Here is a 17,477-nt window from a genome sequence, read left to right on the forward strand (position 1 = left end):
ATAGCATAATTAACTTTAGCTATTAATTTGTTCATCGTACCATAAAAGTTCATCTATTGAATTATAATTACAATTAAATGAGTGTGTTAGTTTATAACTCTAATGAGTGGTAGTCAAATTAAACCCAATTAGGAAAGGGTGATTAATAGCCAAATGTACAAATTGATCTTCATCATTGTCACAGTCCCCAAAGCAATCCTTTCTATAATAGGAGCTATAAAGGCAGTCATCTATATCTTAGCAGTTATTGATAACCTTAATATTTATAAATGAATATTAATATTTTGAATGTTATTTCCATTTAGATCAGTCATAGGAGAATACATCGCCTTTCATAGTAAAATTAATAATTGAGCTTTTAATTTAGAAGTTTAAGGAGCTCGATATTACACGAAACATATTTTTTACTTTATTCATGGTAGAGCCTCTCTGAAGGGAATTTTTTTCAGTCGTACATGGCTTGATGGAAGCCAGATGATTGATCATATAGTTGCATGATAGATGATATTGGTTAAATGAAGAGCAGTGACCGTGGTAACATCTATGCTAGGTCACTCCTGAGGACTTATGGCATCAAGATACAGCTTCAGTTTAAGAACTAATTTTTCTGATGTGACTAATAATCTAATTCAAACAATATAACTTGGCACTATTTTTTTTAAGATTTATTTATTTATTTATACAAGTGCTGGGTACAGTCAGAAGCGCAGGAGGGTGAGAGAATTCACCAGAGCCAGAGCGGGGAGCAGAACAGGCAGACTGACAAAATACACTGCTGAGGGGAGCAGCAGGCACGGCAGGAGAGGTCTGTTGAGCCATGTGGGACCCTCGCCCGGGGGCCGGGGATTGAACCGGCGCTGCAGAGGCTGCGGGCAGCTTTGCAACACAGTGCTCAACCACTGCGCCACAAGGGGAGGCCCTAATTTGGCACTATTGACTAGTATAATTTGATGGACTATTAATTAAGATGAAATGGTTGGTCTTGACGATAACCTACATTGGCCTAGTTTTTGTTAAAAAAAAAAAAAAAGAAACCCAAAACTCGGGGCGAGGGGCCCATATCTCATTCATATAATGGGGAAATTTGAGTGACTGGTATAAAGTAAGAAGAGAATTACGGGGTTCTCTGGTCTTCCAGCCCTGCTTGCCTTTGAATAGGCTTTTGTGTCCACTGGCCTGTCTAGAACTAACAGCAAAAATAGTTCCCAGTTTTCTTCACTCTTTTTCAAGCAACCATAGACGTCCTGTCAAGTGATACTGATTGACCCTGCTTTGGTCACATGTACATACCTAGACCACTTATTGAGTTTGAATAACATGGGATAGAACAAAGGGACATTGAGTCAAAGCATGCCTAGATAGATTGACTTTCTCTTGAAATTAAAGAAGACTTTTAAATAGTCAAGACACTTGGCCTCCCTGGTGGCGCAAGGGGTTAAGCATCAGCACTGTGAAGCAGTCCTTAGCTACTGCAGCAGGAGTTCGATCAGCCAGGGAGGTGACTCACATGGCGCAGCAGACCTCTCCTGTCTGCTCCCCTCAGCAGTGCATTTCAGTCAATCTGCCTGTTCTGCTCCCCACTCTGTCTCTGGTGAATCCTCTCACCCCCTACACCCCTGGCCTAAACCCCAGTTCTTGTGTGTATAAATAAATAAATCTTTTTAAAAATAAAAATATAGTTAAGACACTTTATTTTGCTTGCCTGTCTAAATTGCAGTACTAAAATAAGTCATTAAAACTGTGGCCAAGTAGAGTCAAGGTTTTCTTTATCATTAATTATTTTTCTGCCTATCCATTCATTTATTTTTGCAAGCTACTGTGAGATTTTATATCCTATTTCATTTCTTACCACTTTTAGGACATCCACCTACAAAGACTCCTTTCTTTAGTATCTTTGGAATAATATTTTATTGGCTATTTTATCACCTGGTAATGTTTGGCAGTGTTTAGAGACTTTTTTAAAACTGATGTAACTGACATTTAGCATAATGATTTGATAGCTGTATATATTGCAAAATAATCACCACAGTGATTCTACTTAACATCTATATCTGTTTCGCACAACTTGAGATGCAGAATGCTACCCCCTTCTTGTGTATAGAGGCCAGAGATGCCGCCAAATATCCTACAATGCACAGCACAGAGTTCCATAGCAGAAAATCATCTCCCCCAACTTTTCAGTAGTCCTGAGATTAAGAATTCCTGTCACTAAGTGTGTTTGTCAGTTGTAGCCCAATCCATTCACCGAACTAAAGAAACGAAAACCAATCTAAAACAGTGATTCCCTAAGCATTCAGGCCGGGTAATCCAAAGTTAGCTGGCACATTAAATTCCTTCCCTCAGATTAATTTCCCTAAATAACCACCTTTTTGCTTCGTGCTGGCAAGTGCCCATGTTGGTGGTGGGTGTTTCTCTCCACATACACAAGACTCTATTTTCAAGAACATTTTCAGTTCTGTACCTCCCCCTCAAATACCCTCACCCACCCCATATCTATTTTCTCTTTTCACAGCAACTAAAGAAAAGTTCTCAAAAGTATACAACTTTTGAAACATCAATATTTAATGGGAAGTGGGACTAATTTGAAAATATCAGCGTTTTAAGACCATCTTGGCAAGGCACATTTGTAGCACATTATGGTTATTTATTACAAATCAAATGCAGTACATTGCTTGAAGACAGATTATTTTTCAAACTAATTATGACAATCTTATTTCCTGCTGTTTTTATGTTTCTTTTATGTGTGAGTTTCCCATCTGAAATGTATTTCTCTTTTGTTTAATTCTGTGGCACATTCTTATGTTAAAACTCTAGGGTCAAAGGCCTCTCCCTGCCAGTCATGTTCTTCATGGAAGCTGTGGAATTAGCAGCTCACAGAATCTCACACCACTAAACAAAACAACAAAAACACCCTGTGAATTTAAGTATTGTAACTTTCTTTGATATTTGTTCAGAAGAAAAATTCATTTGTATAATCTATCAAGCATGTAACAATGTGCTTTTGATGGTGAAAATTGTTTTATAAATATTAATAGGTGTGTTTTTTCACCCACTTTGTACACAGATTGGCCTTTGTTCAAGAAGAATTTTCTATAGAATTGAGGTTTCATTAATGTGACGTTGAAAATCTTAATGTCTGAACCAAGCTCAGGATCTCAAAAATATATTGTACCATAGTTTTTTTTTTTTTTTGGTTGTTTCTTTGTTTCATTAAAAGAAAAAGCTGAGATTTGAGCAAACAAGTTTATTCTATTGCCCTGCTGTTGACATAGACATCAATTCCTTTTTACCCAGTGGTTCTGAAAGTTTCTTGGAGGATTCTAACAGGGGAAATAAACATTCGAATCCATCAATATTCAGGGATTCCTCCATTCCTTTTGTGCAAGCTGCACATTTTTGTTTATTTTGTGTTACATTTCTTGTCTTCATGCCAGTAGGACACACTTTTCTTTTCTTTTTTTTTTTTTTTAATATTTATTTATTTATACAAGCACTGGGTACAGTCAGAAGCTCGGGAGGGTGAGAGAATTCACCAGAGCCAGAGCAGGGAGCAGAGCAGGCAGAAGGACCGAAGTACACTGCTGAGGGGAGCAGCGGGCGGCAGGAGAGGTCTGCACACCTTGTGGGACCCTCCTCCAGTGGCCGGGGAGCAGCCGGGGATCGAGCCAGTGCTGCAGAGGCTGCGGGCAGCTTCGCAACCCAGTGCTCAACCGCTGCACCACTGGGGAGGCCTCGACGCACTTTTCTAAGTACCTTTCTCAACCATTATAAACATGATACCCGTGACTGATTGTATCAGTTGTCAAAGCAGAATGCTAATCAGTGAGAATTGAGACTTACCAATGATTGGCAACCATTTTCTATAAAGGGCTAGTAAGTAAATATTTGGTATCTGTAGACTGTGTAATGTCGCTGTTGCAACTAATCTCTGCTGTTGCCTTGGGACAGCACCCACAGAAATACGGAAACAAGTGGATGTGACTGCATTCCATTACAACCATATCACCAAAACTGGCAGTGGGTGGGCCTGAGGGTCATAGTTCGCCCCACCCCCTGACTTAGAATCTCATTTTGGACTCTTGTATATTGATCTTTAGCCACTCTGGCCTTGTGTAAAGATTTGGTGTCATGAGGGTCACTAAAAGCATCTCTTTTCAACTTCCCCTGTAGTCAAAAAACTTTTTTTTTGTCAATTAAAAGGCTGAAATGCCAACTATTAAAATGCTGCCAGTGTGAAAATTCTTATGTATTCAGAAGATGGCATTTTATTGAAATCCATAGGTAACCTGTGTATATGTAAACTCCTGTAGGCATTAGTTTAGATTTACACTAAGCAGAAGTCTGGGAATTCAAGTGACTGGGACAAAGAGCAGGTTACTTTTAGTGTAAGGAAATGAGCAGAATCTTATAGCCTGCTGGCTGTAGTGGGAAACTCTAAGAAAAGCCTGTGCACACAGAAGATTGCAGTGGTGAGTGCCAGCTGTTTGTGAGGCTGTGTGTGTTGCCTGCAGTCTCTTCTTCCGTCAGTACCATGCCGTAAAGAAGCATTGTGATCTCCATTTTAAAGACAAAATCATTGGGCTTAAAAGAGATTATGGGCCTCCCCAGTGGCGCAGTGGTTGAACACTGGGCTGCGAAGCTGCCCGCAGCCTCTGCAGCACTGGTTCGATCCCTGGCTGCCAGTGAGGGTCCTTCATGGCACGCAGACCTCTCCTGCTGTGCCTGCTGCTCCCCTCAGCAGTGTACTTCCTCAGTCTGCCTGTTCTGCAACCCGCTCTGGCTCTGGTGAATTCTCTCACCCTCCCGTGCTTCTGACTGTACCCAGTGCTCGTAAATAAATAAATAAATAAATAAATAAATAAATAAATAAATAAATCTTTTAAAAAGAGAGAGAGAGAGATTATGGCTGACTGGCCAGTTGGGGACAGAGTTGTAATTCATACACAGGTGTTCTTGATGTCAGACTCTACATTAAGTGGTCAAGTTCAAGGGAAAAAAAATAGGTGATGTAACATTAAGACTGAGGCAATTTATGTTTGGTACTAGTTTTAAAATATTTATTTAGCAGATGTAATAAATGCAAGTCTAAGAGAGTCCACATACCTTCTTAAAGTGTTTTTATTTCCCACCTCTCTCCTTGTCCCCAAAGATTTAGGTTTTGAGGATTTCAGCTTAGTTTTGGATCTGCATAACTGAATACTGAGGCTCTCATGTGCTCCCCCACCCAGTTAAGACCCTTCTAGGTACACTTCTAGAACTGGTGTAAGGCACCTTACTTGCTTCCATTTAAAGTAGTATTTTTAATTTCCCAAAGGACTGGGACATACATTCACAGTGCTAGTCATTTAATTTTCTCTACAGAGAGGGAACAATTTGGCAAAGGGTGGTTGTAGGTAGAACTTTCATCCCACAAATATTATACCTGTATTTGTACTTTTTATTCTGCCTGTTGATACCACTTATATCCCATAATCACCATCTTTAAGCTCTGGGTTAACTATAAAGTTCCCTCAAGGTGGTCCCCAAATAGTGAACTTATCTCTGTACTTGTAATATGCATCATATCATGGGAAAGAGCATTTCTTGGAAATCTGACTTTGTAGGCATTTTGCTAGGTCTGCCTTCTGAACTTTGCATGCACATCCATTATTTTTTCTCTCTCTCTCAAGTAGCATATAACTGTAGTCTGTGTGAGGGGCAAAGAGCAGCCTGGATTTATTTTGATTTACTGGTTTATTGATCTTGACTAATAATTCTTTTATTTGAAATTCCTCACTTAGGAAGTCAATTTGATAGCCTTCGCCCATTCATTTTGAAGGTGTCAGTTTTAAGTAATCTTGCCATTGAGTAATGGGGTAGCTGAAATTACCAATAAATTAATTAAAATGTATTTATAAAAACAGTGGAAAGCCTAGAATGAGGTTGCTTTTGTATTGATTATTATACTGGTCATTAACTGCTAGGAAAATGCCATTGTAGCAACCCAAGAACACTGGCTGATTCCTTTGGTAATTGTAGGATTCCGTCATTAAGATTTCAGTTCTGGAAAGTAATTACTCATTTGCTGCATATATTCACAGTGTGTGGGTAAGTGGTTGGACATTTTGTAGCAAGAATAAGGACTCAAGCAGACATTAACTTGCATATAAGATTCTCTCCTGTCAGTCAGTGCTACTTTAAGTAATTTGTGGGTTGGACTTTTATTTATGCAGAGTATTCTTAGATGCTAGTGTACCAGTTCTGCACAGATTTGTAGCAAAATGCTTGATAATTAGAAAGATGCTTTAAAAAAAGTTTTACCTCATATCTTTAACCCCAGGATTCTATAATGTAACAATATTTTTTCTTCATAGGAAATATGGGATTAACAGACTATGGTATTGCTTTTGCCTGAAATATGCCAGGGTCATTGTTCTACTTTCAAGTATTAGGTATCTATCAGCAATGCAGGAGGAGAATGGATAATGCCTCCAAGTTCTTGTCAATAGATCCCTGCCTGTTAATATCCTAAATAAAGTAAAAAAGGCTGTAATGGAATGTCAGCATGGAATTATATCTTCTACTTTAAGGGATATACTAAAAAAGGTTCATATACCAGAAACGAAGATGTCCTTATTCCCCAATGCATTTCTTTCCAGATTATCGATCTAGACTATCTCCTATACATAGAGCATAGAGGTTTTGCTCTATCTCTGTCACCAAGTGAGTTTTACTATGTGCAAGACTCTTGGACAATAAGAGTTGGAGATTCCTCCTGGCACCAGAGAGTGGAGACAATATGCTGATGATGTCTCATTATATCTGAGCAGTCTTGGAATGTTGTGTTTTATCACTTGAATCAAAAGAGTTGTAAGATAGTGCTGCATGCATGAGGGTAATGGGCCTAGTTTCAGCAGACCCCAAAGAAGGTCTATCATCAGACTAGGGACTGCTATTTCCATCTTCCAACTGAAAAACTGAAGTCCAGGGAAGAACAGGTTATTTTTGTTAAGGCTACAGAGTTAAAGATCAACTAAAAAACTATTGATTTTGGCTCAGTATTTTTGCCAATATGTCTTTCAGAAATAGTAGTGAAGATGTTAATTAAATAAAAATTTAACTTTGCAACAACACAAGAAGGAAAAAGGTAAACAACTGGATTAAACATTATTGTCTAGTCTCTACATAGAAGGGAGAGGTTATTATCAGTGCTTAACTCTGAAAATAAGAAATGTAATAAAAATACTGAATCAGAGTTATATAGTAACATGTCAGACTATAGCTTTTGTGTGATTTAATTTATATTCATTTATTGAACAGAGACCAGAAATATAAATTACTATATATTTATATAGTAATGTGCTAGAATGCAAGTCTCTTGAGAAATGAGACCATCTCATAGTTATCTTTGTAGTTGTAGAGTTTAGAAAGCCTTAACTACTTCTGCTTATAACAAGAGAATAAAAAAGTCACAATCTCTTACTTTTCTGTCCCTGTCAGCTTAGAGAACTTAACTTATAAATCCTTATGGGATATTCAGATATATTCCTTTTTTCCTTTAGTTGTCTGTTTTGATGCCAAGATAAACTTTGATGACAACGCAGAATTCCGACAAAAGGACATATTTGCTATGGATGACAAATCAGAGACTGAGCCCATTGAAAACGAAGCTGACAAATATGATCTAAAATACATAGGATTGGATGGGAACATTGCATGCTTTGGTAAGAAAGCAGTTATCTCAAAAAAATGATCTGTGAATTTTTTAGAAATTCATTTCTGAAATTTCAGTATCAAACTGATTTCTGAAGGATTTATTTCTTAATAGCAAGAAAATGCACATATTTTTTGTTTGTTTGCTTTTTGTTCTTTGTAGCCAAAAAAATCTTAAGAGAGAATCCAGAGTTTCTTCCTGGAGTTTATTTTGGTCAGTGGTCAGTGGTCACTGATTTAAAGCATGGTTTCTCAACTGTGGTATTGACATTTTGGGTTGGATAATTCTTTGCGTTGGAGGACTGTCCTGTGCATTGTAAAATATTTAACAGTATCCCCTGGCCTTTAGGTACCACTTAGCTGCCTGCAGTAGTGACAACCAAAATGTTTTCAGACAGTACTAAGTGTCTTCTGGTAGGCAAAATCACCCCAGATGAAAACCATTGTTTTCAAGCATCTAATTTAAACTTTGCTTAGTAAAAGTGAGTAGTTTTGCTATTCCTGTGAATATAAATATACTAGAAACTATTATGAAATTTGAATTTATGATAAAATTGTTTCTCAAAGAAAGTAGAAGGCAACATATATTTTACTGCTTATGCCCATGTTTCAGCTTCTATAATAGCCAAATGGAGGATAAAATGTTTAATCTGTTATACCAGTTCATTAATAAAACAATTGTTTTATAAAACAATTATAAAAATAATTGATTTTATCATAATTACCTAATTTTGTGAAAAGTACTTATTCAGCTGAGATAAGAATGGGTCTGTAGAGACAATACACTTAACTGTTGTTGTCTACTTCTATAGTACTGAGAGGTTCATATGCCTCCATGTTTCTGATGGAACCAATTCATTGCACTAGAAACTGAGGTCTTAATTTTAACAGGATTAAAATACAAAAGATATGTAGCTCATTAAACCAACAGTATCATTATATTCAGAACTAAACAGACCTCATCCAATAGTTTGCTGTTCAATACAATAGAAAATGACTTCCAATTACAAGTGATAGCAAAAGCGCGTGCTTTGTATTAGAGCGATAACTTGATCACTTACATCATTTTGATCTTGATAAGGTAATGTGCTCTCAGTGTTTGTAGGCATTTAGAAAGGGGAGAGATATAATGGTGTGTTTAGAACAAATTAAATACAGATTCTTAGCTGCTTCTGTAGGAGTGTGCGTGATTTGACCAAGTTAGCAGCCTCAGAAGCTACAATTAACACATTTAAATTTGTTTTAGGATCCTATTTAAACCATTTTTATTTTCCTTGCCCTGACTTACTTAAAATAGGCTTGTTCATAGGCTCGTCTGGGGAATTCAAGCATCAGAAAAATTGAAGGATGCATTACCTTGAGATTTTCTTCTGTGGTCAGGAGCCCCTCCCCCCCCAAATTGAGGAAAGTACTTTCATATAATTAAGTGTAAGAAGCAAAGGAAGTACAATTGATCAATAAAAATTAACTCTGGAAAATAAGAATTTTGAAGTGAAAAAACTCTTCAAAAGTTCCTAAGATGTTGACATATTTTGGTTCTAGTTTTAATGATCAAATTGCTTAGACATCATTTCTTGTGGTAATTTGAAAAATTAACAGGGTAATAGGAATATTGCTTGTGCTTTATCATTTGTTCCTTTGTTTTCTAAGTTTATCCAGATAACATACAGGTTTGCAAACAGACAGCATATGCATGATTGCACTAAGTATAGAAAATATGGAACCCACTGAAGTTGGGACCCCTGTGGTCAACTCCAGAGGGATGCCATATTTAAAGGAACATAGTCTCAGTGATCAAAAATTGGAAAGAAATCCAATCTTTATCGTATCTTTTAAAGAATATTAAAAAGAATGTAATTCATGGGCTCTAACAACTTTTCCTATCTTTCTTCTGTCTTTCCCAATTCTTTGGAACTTTAGGTACTTTAAATAACCTAAAACTCCTCTTCACCTACTAGTCTACACTGATTACTTACTTAAATTCTTCTTTCTGTTTCCCAGGATTTAACTTCTCAATAAATCCATCTTCCTGTTCTCAGGTATTTTTTTTTTGTTTGTTTGCTTATTCTGTGAATGTGCTTTTACTGATTCTTTATCAAAGTCTGTATATGTGTCTGGTTGAACAGAATTGCAAGCAGAACAGAAATTGACCTAGTAATAGCAGGGTTCTATTGTGGCAATATGGGGAGGGAAAAAGCTTATGCACCTTTTCATGTTGCTAAATATATCCTATTTTATGTGCCATTTGCTTTGCGCAGTGAATGGCGCTGGACTGGCCATGGCTACTTGTGATATCATTTTCCTGAATGGTGGAAAGCCAGCCAACTTTTTGGATCTTGGTGGTGGTGTAAAGGAATCTCAAGTATATCAAGCATTTAAATTGCTCACAGCTGATCCTAAGGTAACCTCTTTGTAGGGAGATTAGGTAATGTTCTGATTTTTCACCATCAATAACTGCCTTTCCTGCTTCTAAGAGTTAAAAAGCCAAATATGTACTTTATAGGCCTACATGCAAATCTTACCTTATATACAATTGGAATACATAGTGCTTTAACTCATCATACATGAGACGTATCAGTGTTCCTGTATCTTATTCAGGATAATTGTAAAGTTCTGGGAGATGGGAGGAAATAAGAAAAAAAAAAAAAAGGTGTAGTGCCTGAAACAGTGAAACACTGGTTGACATGAAGCAGTGTCTGGATAATTGATTAGTTTTACATGACTTAGAGAGGACACAGTCTCAAATTCCTTCCATAAAGATCCTAAAGGTATTGTCATAAGATTGGATATGAAAGAAAGTTATAGGTTTAAAACGATGTAACATTGGAAAATATTGGTCCTACACTTTCCATGTTTTTTAATAGTCATCTCTGGAAGTTTCATATGTTACAGTTTGCAATATGTACTCTAAGTACATGTAACATTGTTTCATATGCATCTTCTTTTGTTAACTAGAATGTAATTTACACAACCATGACAGAGGCATGGTAGGTATTCAGTAAATATTCAATCAAGTGAAATACCAATATGCTTTGTTTCATTTCTATATACTCAGTCATCTATCATAGCAAGATTGAGGTGGATATATATTATGTGGAAGATGTTATTTTGATATTCCATTGGTTCATGATATAACTGAAGATATGAGTAATCTGGATCATCACTAAAAAATCATAAATAGAATATTTGAAAAAGAAATGTCTGAACTTAAAATGGAAACTTTACATTAATCAGTGAACTGGCAGTAGACTTTTGAGGTTCACAGAGTAACGTATGTTTTATATTTGTAGTATGCTTGTCTGTTTTCATTGTGTCTTAGTTGGTGACCTCATGTTTTTGTTCTTTTCCTTCAGATATACAAAATAAATAGTAAGGTAGTTTCAGCTACTTATCTTCAGTTATCCAGTGGTGTTCAGGAATAGCAAAGTTGTTGAAATCCAGAGTCACCCACCCTTGAAGAAAGTATTTGAGATTAATTTTTCTGTTTGCATGAGTACTTTGTTGTGATTGGTTAAGTAGGAACATTATCGGTGACTTCGTAGTCATTTATTATTTATTTATCCCTTCATCCTACTGTTTGCTAAAGGAAGAATCATTTTCTTCCTGAGAATCTTCAAACCAACGACATTTGTAAATACCATGGACATAACACATGATTCTTTAAATTACTTGAAGTTCAGAGTACCCAGGGGACAGGTGACTGTAATGAAATACTGAGCTTTTAGTGTCTACTGAAATTCAGTGCTAAGAATAATAGAGAGCCATTTAGGGATTAAATCTACCAGGGCAATAATTGTATTTTCTTTGGACTATCTTTTTCTTAGTAGCTGATTCTTACTTTTAATTTTATGAAAGTATAGGAGGGCATGAAAAATCACAGGCAGAGCCATTTTTTAAAAACAGTCTCTTCAAGAATTTTATTTTACCCTATGGAATATTTTTAAATGTTTGGTGTATTTAAACTTTTTTGAGATTGGCTGTCATCTTTAGTGGATAAAGGTATGTGGGAGTTATTTTATTTTTCTCATGCTATAACAGGAAAATGAATGCATAGCTCATCTCACAGTACATTTTCCAAATCTTGAAATTTCAAAACCAGTTAAAAAGCATAGAAATATAATGGATATTTTCAATCCTGGCATTGTTTCACAGATTTCAGAGGGAAGAGGGAAAAAAAGGTCCTTTAGAGGAATTGATTTGATTTTACAAGGAAACTGGTTGTAGTTAGGTCAGTAATTATTTCAAGTAGTACCTCATCTGTCTGCCCAGAAGTAGAGATTCCCATGAGCCCAAAGCTAATTATTTCAAAGGTATTGATTTTCTTGTTAGATATAAGGATTAGTTAGTTGAATACAGTGAGCCTCAAAATTATAAAAGACCTGTTGTTGTTAAACTTAAATTAACTGATCTAACAACTACTTGTTGGTCATACTTGCAACTAATTCTATTGACCAAGTAATAAGTATCATCATTCAAGAAAAAGATTATGATTGACATAAATTTCCACTCATATTTATTTTGCTTCACTATCAGCCCAAATGCTGATTTTTATTGGGACCTGCCACAAGTCCTATTTTAGTAATAGCTTCCTTATTTGCTTATAACACATGGGGAATGTAGCTCTTCTACCAGACTGTCTAAAACAAGAATCTTTTCTTTTTTTGATTTTAGAGAGGGCACTCTATTTTTCTGTAGCCAACCTGCGTAACTGCTAAACTGTATTCACATTTGTTATTAAGATGCAATAAATAGTTAGATGTTGACAAAACATAGAATACTTAAAAATCTCCATGTGATATAAAAAATTAAAATTCAAAATTATTAAAAAACAAGAGTCCTTTCAAGATAAATAACTCAACTGGATTTACATGAAGTATATTATGAAATATTTGGTACTTTTCTTATTTTCTAGCTGAGATTGAGATGCAAAAAGGCAATGGAGTTTGTTCAGATGGTAGTACAATAGATCTGATCTTTTCCTCATCATTTTTAACGTACAGAATTCTAAACACCAGCCTTCTAAAAGATCATAGGCAGTCAAAATGATCTAAGAAGTATAAGTTGGGTTTTGTGGTAATCTATAAAGAATTTAAACACATTTAAAGGAAAAACACTAAAATGTTATCCTTTGGTTTTTATTTTCATGACTCATTCTTTGACTTTCATTTCTAATTCTAAACTTAGAATTCCAAAGGTGTAAAAATGAGTACAACAACATCTGGAGTATGTAAAACATCTTGCACAAATGAATAAAAGGGAAAGACAATTGACGTGACTCTCAAAACTAATTCTGCAGGCCAAAGTTAGGTAAATCTGTTTCCTTCTGTAAGTCAGATTTTGGAAAGCAGTAGTATGTGCTTGGCATTGGTGAGGCCATCTTCCTTGATCTGACTGTGTTCTGGTTTGATCCAACTTCGAATCATATTTTCAGAGATTTTTCCATGTCCATGCACAAATGTGCTTCAGAAGCACCAATTACCAGTTCAAGAAAAAAGGGGTTCTTCGTGGGACTCTGTGCAGGACTACTGCCTGGATTTTACCTTTTTCTTACTTAGTGATTGTGGTTAATTGAATGTGTTATTTAACTTTAATGTACCTTATTTTTTCTCTTTTATAAAAAAGATGATAGTACATTACCTAAGAGAGTCATTTTATTATGTGAAATTTACATCAAACTATCTATGGCCGAACCAGTTGCTGAATCTGTGTTTTGTCCTTGGACTTCTCAGCTTTGGAATTGTGGGAAGTGAATGTTTGTTTTGTAAGCCACCAAGTCTATGATAGTTTGTTATACAGAAACAGACCACGACAGCTACTACCCCAGAGCTCCTTATGCCTCCCCTGCCCCATGTTTCCTTGCTTTCTCTCAAAGGTAGCTACAACCCTAACTGCTCATATGGATTTGTTTCACCTACTTTTGAGCTTAATACAAATGGAATCATACTCTGTATACTTTTTTATGTTTGTCATCTTTTACTTAACTTTTTTTTAAAGATTTATTTTTATTTATTCATACAAGGATTGGGGTACAGGCCAGAGGTGCAGAGGGTGAGAGCATTCACCAGAGACAGAGTGGTGCACCGAACAGGCAGATTGACTGAAATACACTGCTGAGGGGAGCAGTGGGCGAGTCAGAAGAAGTCTGCTGTGCCATGTGGGTTTCTCCCAGGCCGGGGATTGAACTTATGCTACAGTGGCTACAGACAGCTTCATAGGTTGCATCTCAACCCCTTGAGCAACAAGGGAGGCCCCCTTTCACTTTCATTTGCAAGGTTCATTAACATTTTATGTAGTAGTGGTTTACTTGTTCTATCAGAGCTCTTGCACCTTACAGTTGATAGACATCTTTGTCATTGTCTTTTTTATGAATATTGTTGCTATGAACATTCCTTTGTATGTCTTTTGGAGCACATTTTCCTGGTATAAATACTTGAAACTAGAATTTCTAGTTGCTTATATTCAGCTTGAATTGATACTGCTGAACAGTTCTCCAGATGCACCAATTCATACTCTCACAGCCTTGGATGGGGGTCCAGTTTCTGCACACCCTAACCAACATGTGGTGCACTGTTCTATTCTAGGCATTCTGGTAAGCACTGTCTCATTTTGGTTTAATGCCATTCCCTCATAACTAATAAGCTTGAGTACCTTTTCTTGTCTTTGTTAACTATCAGTATATGCTCTTCAGAATCCTGTCACCTCATCTGTAAAGTTGACATGAAAGTTACACCCCCCCATGCATTATCAGCTGCTACAATGTATGTGAAAGATTCAATTTGTAATGTTTTCGATGATCAATTCCATTATCATCTGTAAAGCTCAGAATTAGAATTATTGGAACTTTAGGGAATATAAATGGTCATCTCTACAAATGGGAGGCATCTGAATCAGGTTCCTTGACATCAGTGATGCTGCCTGTGCTACTTATAAATTGATGAAATATGTAAGCAATTCAGTAACTTGCTGTGATTGTTCAGACTCTCAAGAAAACAGTTTAATAGAGAATTAAAATTATCATTGAAAAACCAAAGAATATCATTTGATGTATATTTGAGAAGAGTCCAGCTTTTTTTTTTTTTTTTTTTTTAATCTCCGTGGTATATACTTCAAGAGTCTTTAGAATTAGAAGCCAGGAAAATAAAACAGCATTTCTATTTTTAGTGTCAGATTTATGAAATATCTTAAGTTTTGATAAATATCTCTTGGGAATAAAATTTGCTAAATGCTTTACATATTATTAATTCTCCTACATTTAGATTATATTTCAATAAAAATATCCTCTATCTCTTATGCATGTTTGTATGAGAGACATAAAGCAAAACTTATTTCATTACCTATGACATCTGTTAATATTTGCTGAAATACCTTATCTGAAAGGCTTTATTTGGGGGTAATAGAACTCTTAAGGGATTTGTTTTTAATGTTCCATATTTTACATAATACAAGAATTATTTTTTGAAATGACTACCATACATCCCTATTGTTACAGACCTGTCTGAAAACAAGTTTTACTTTCAAAGAGTGTTGAAAAGATTAAAAATCCAGACAGCTTGTCTTTGTGTTGAGTGTCTAGTCTGAGAAGAATAAAAATGATTTTGTGCTTAAGAACTTGTAACCTGTTATTTAGGTTTGCTTTCCACTTAAAATAGCCCCTGCTGTAGTTTAACCACTATGTATAAACTAAAGAATGGAAAACATCCACCCACACTTATTTCTTTTCCTTTCCCTGCAGTGGTTTTCTTATTGTCATGAATTTGTAATGTTGATGCTGCATTTTTGTATTCTTATGTTCAGTTCGATCCAAATTTCCAAGAATGTCTAGTTCTTCATGCCTCTCTCAGAATCTTTCCATTTTACCTGCCAATACTTCTCAATAAGAGCTGTGTCCTGACAACCACTGGTGGTTCCATATCTTACACATGTCTGATAGCTACTATCATTTTAAAGCATCCCTAATGGAACACTCTAAATCTATTTTCATGCCCCTTGCTGACATACACTCAGAAACAAATAAAAATAAGGTTCTTACCCTTTGCTGTCCTCCTCAAAATTCAGAATTTAATGTGTCTTTGTTTCATGGTAAATAATTTATGGAATTTAAAAGACTTTGGGATATTTTAGTAAATTTTAGCATTAGTCACAGCATACTTAGTAATGATTACAAATTCTGTAGGGAGAAACCATTGTAGACTTATAAGAGAGAAATGTAGCACTAATCAAATATAATGTCATGTATTTAAGAAATAATAGGTAATTATTAGAAACATTAAGGGTTTTTTTTCCCTCTTAATGTTATTGCATTAAGAAGAGGAGAGGTTGCATTCAACAGTTAGAAACTAGTGCATTTTTTGACAAGGTGATCAAATAATTTAGGTGTTTCAAATAATGGAATTATATCTCTGAATACATCTTGTAGTTCCATATGAATTTCAGTATTTTTTCAATACATCTTGTAGTTCCATATGAGGGGAGCAATGGGCAAGTCAGGAGAGGTCTGCTGCGCCCTGTGGATATCTCCCTGGCTGGGGGTCGAACTTGTGCTACAGTGTCTGTGTATAGCTTCATAGGTTGTGTCTTAACCCCTTGTGCCACCAGAGAGGCCCCATTTAATTCTTCTTGAAGCAATTGTGAATGAAGTTATTTTCTTAGTGAATGGAGTTATTTTCTTAGTGTCCTTTACTTGTTCACTGTTTACATATTTAAAAAAAATGTGGATTTTTGTATATTGATTTTGTAACCTGCCACTTTGCTGTATTCCTTTATTATTTCTAATTACTTTTTGATGAGGTCTTTAGGATCTTCCATGTGTGATATATCATTTGCAAATAGTGATCATTGCCTTCTTCTCCTATTTGGATTCCTTTTATTTCCTGTGTTCGATACCTATAGCCAAAATCTCTAGTACTAAGTTAAACAGAACTGGTGACAATGGCCATCCTTGTCTTGTGGCAGATCTTATAGGGAAACCTCTATATTTTTTAACCATTGAGAATTACACTAGCTGCTGGCTTGTGATATATGACCTTTATGATACTGAGGTAGCTTTCTTCTAGTACCATCTGTTTTAGAATTTGTATCATAAATGGATGTTGAATATTATCAAATGCCTTTTCTGCCTCTATCAATATTAGCATGTGATTTTTATCTTTACTTTTGTTGGTATGGTGAATTACATCAACTGACTTACATTATCAAACCATCTTTCCACCTCTGGGATGAATGCCACTGTTTCAGTTGCCATATTTTGTTATCAGTTTATTCATTTCATCTGTTTATTTCTGGATTCTTGATAGATTATGTTGCTCTAGAAATTAGCCCATTCTTTAAGGTTATCAAATTCATTGGCATGTAGTTATTCATAAGTGTAGGGTAAGGAAAAACGTATAAGGCTTTTCTGCCCTCCCGCCATTAGAATAGATGACGGAACCCTGCGGTCCTGAGTGCATGCCTGATGGCTGGCACCTGAAGTAGGGTGAGGGCATAGGTAGATGGGATTCGATTGGGCTTTTAAGGGCGGCATGACGGGGACGCCAGCAGAAGCCGAAAGAGAAGCCGAGAAAATAGCAGCAGAAGCCGAGAGAGACAGAGAGAGAACGCTGGAGGGCCCAGATAGAATGAAGACTTGCTGGAGGCTGGGAGGCCTGCCAGTCTCCCGGTCCCCCAGCACCTCTGCCTGCTGTGTACCAGGTAAATGAAATAAAAGACCTGCAAAAACCACTGAGGACTCTGACTCCTCCTTTACCCGGTCTGCATGGGATCAGAAAACCTGAACTGGTCCATTCCTG

General features: G+C 36.2%; 1 protein-coding gene across 1 annotated transcript in view; it reads left to right on the plus strand.

Annotated features, from left to right (window-relative positions):
• SUCLG2 (succinate-CoA ligase GDP-forming subunit beta) overlaps window positions 1-17,477 on the plus strand; it is a gene marked incomplete at its 3' end in the record, with an annotated part of 306,059 nt that overhangs the window by 173,232 nt on the left and 115,350 nt on the right. Inside the window, exons 8-9 of the mRNA XM_084248375.1 lie at window positions 7,542-7,703; window positions 9,951-10,093. Coding sequence (XP_084104501.1) covers window positions 7,542-7,703; window positions 9,951-10,093 — 305 coding nt within the window. The remainder of the gene's footprint in view (window positions 1-7,541; window positions 7,704-9,950; window positions 10,094-17,477) is intronic.

The sequence above is a fragment of the Talpa europaea genome (assembly GCF_964194135.1).
Source record: "Talpa europaea genome assembly, chromosome: 11".
NCBI lineage: Eukaryota > Metazoa > Chordata > Mammalia > Eulipotyphla > Talpidae > Talpa > Talpa europaea.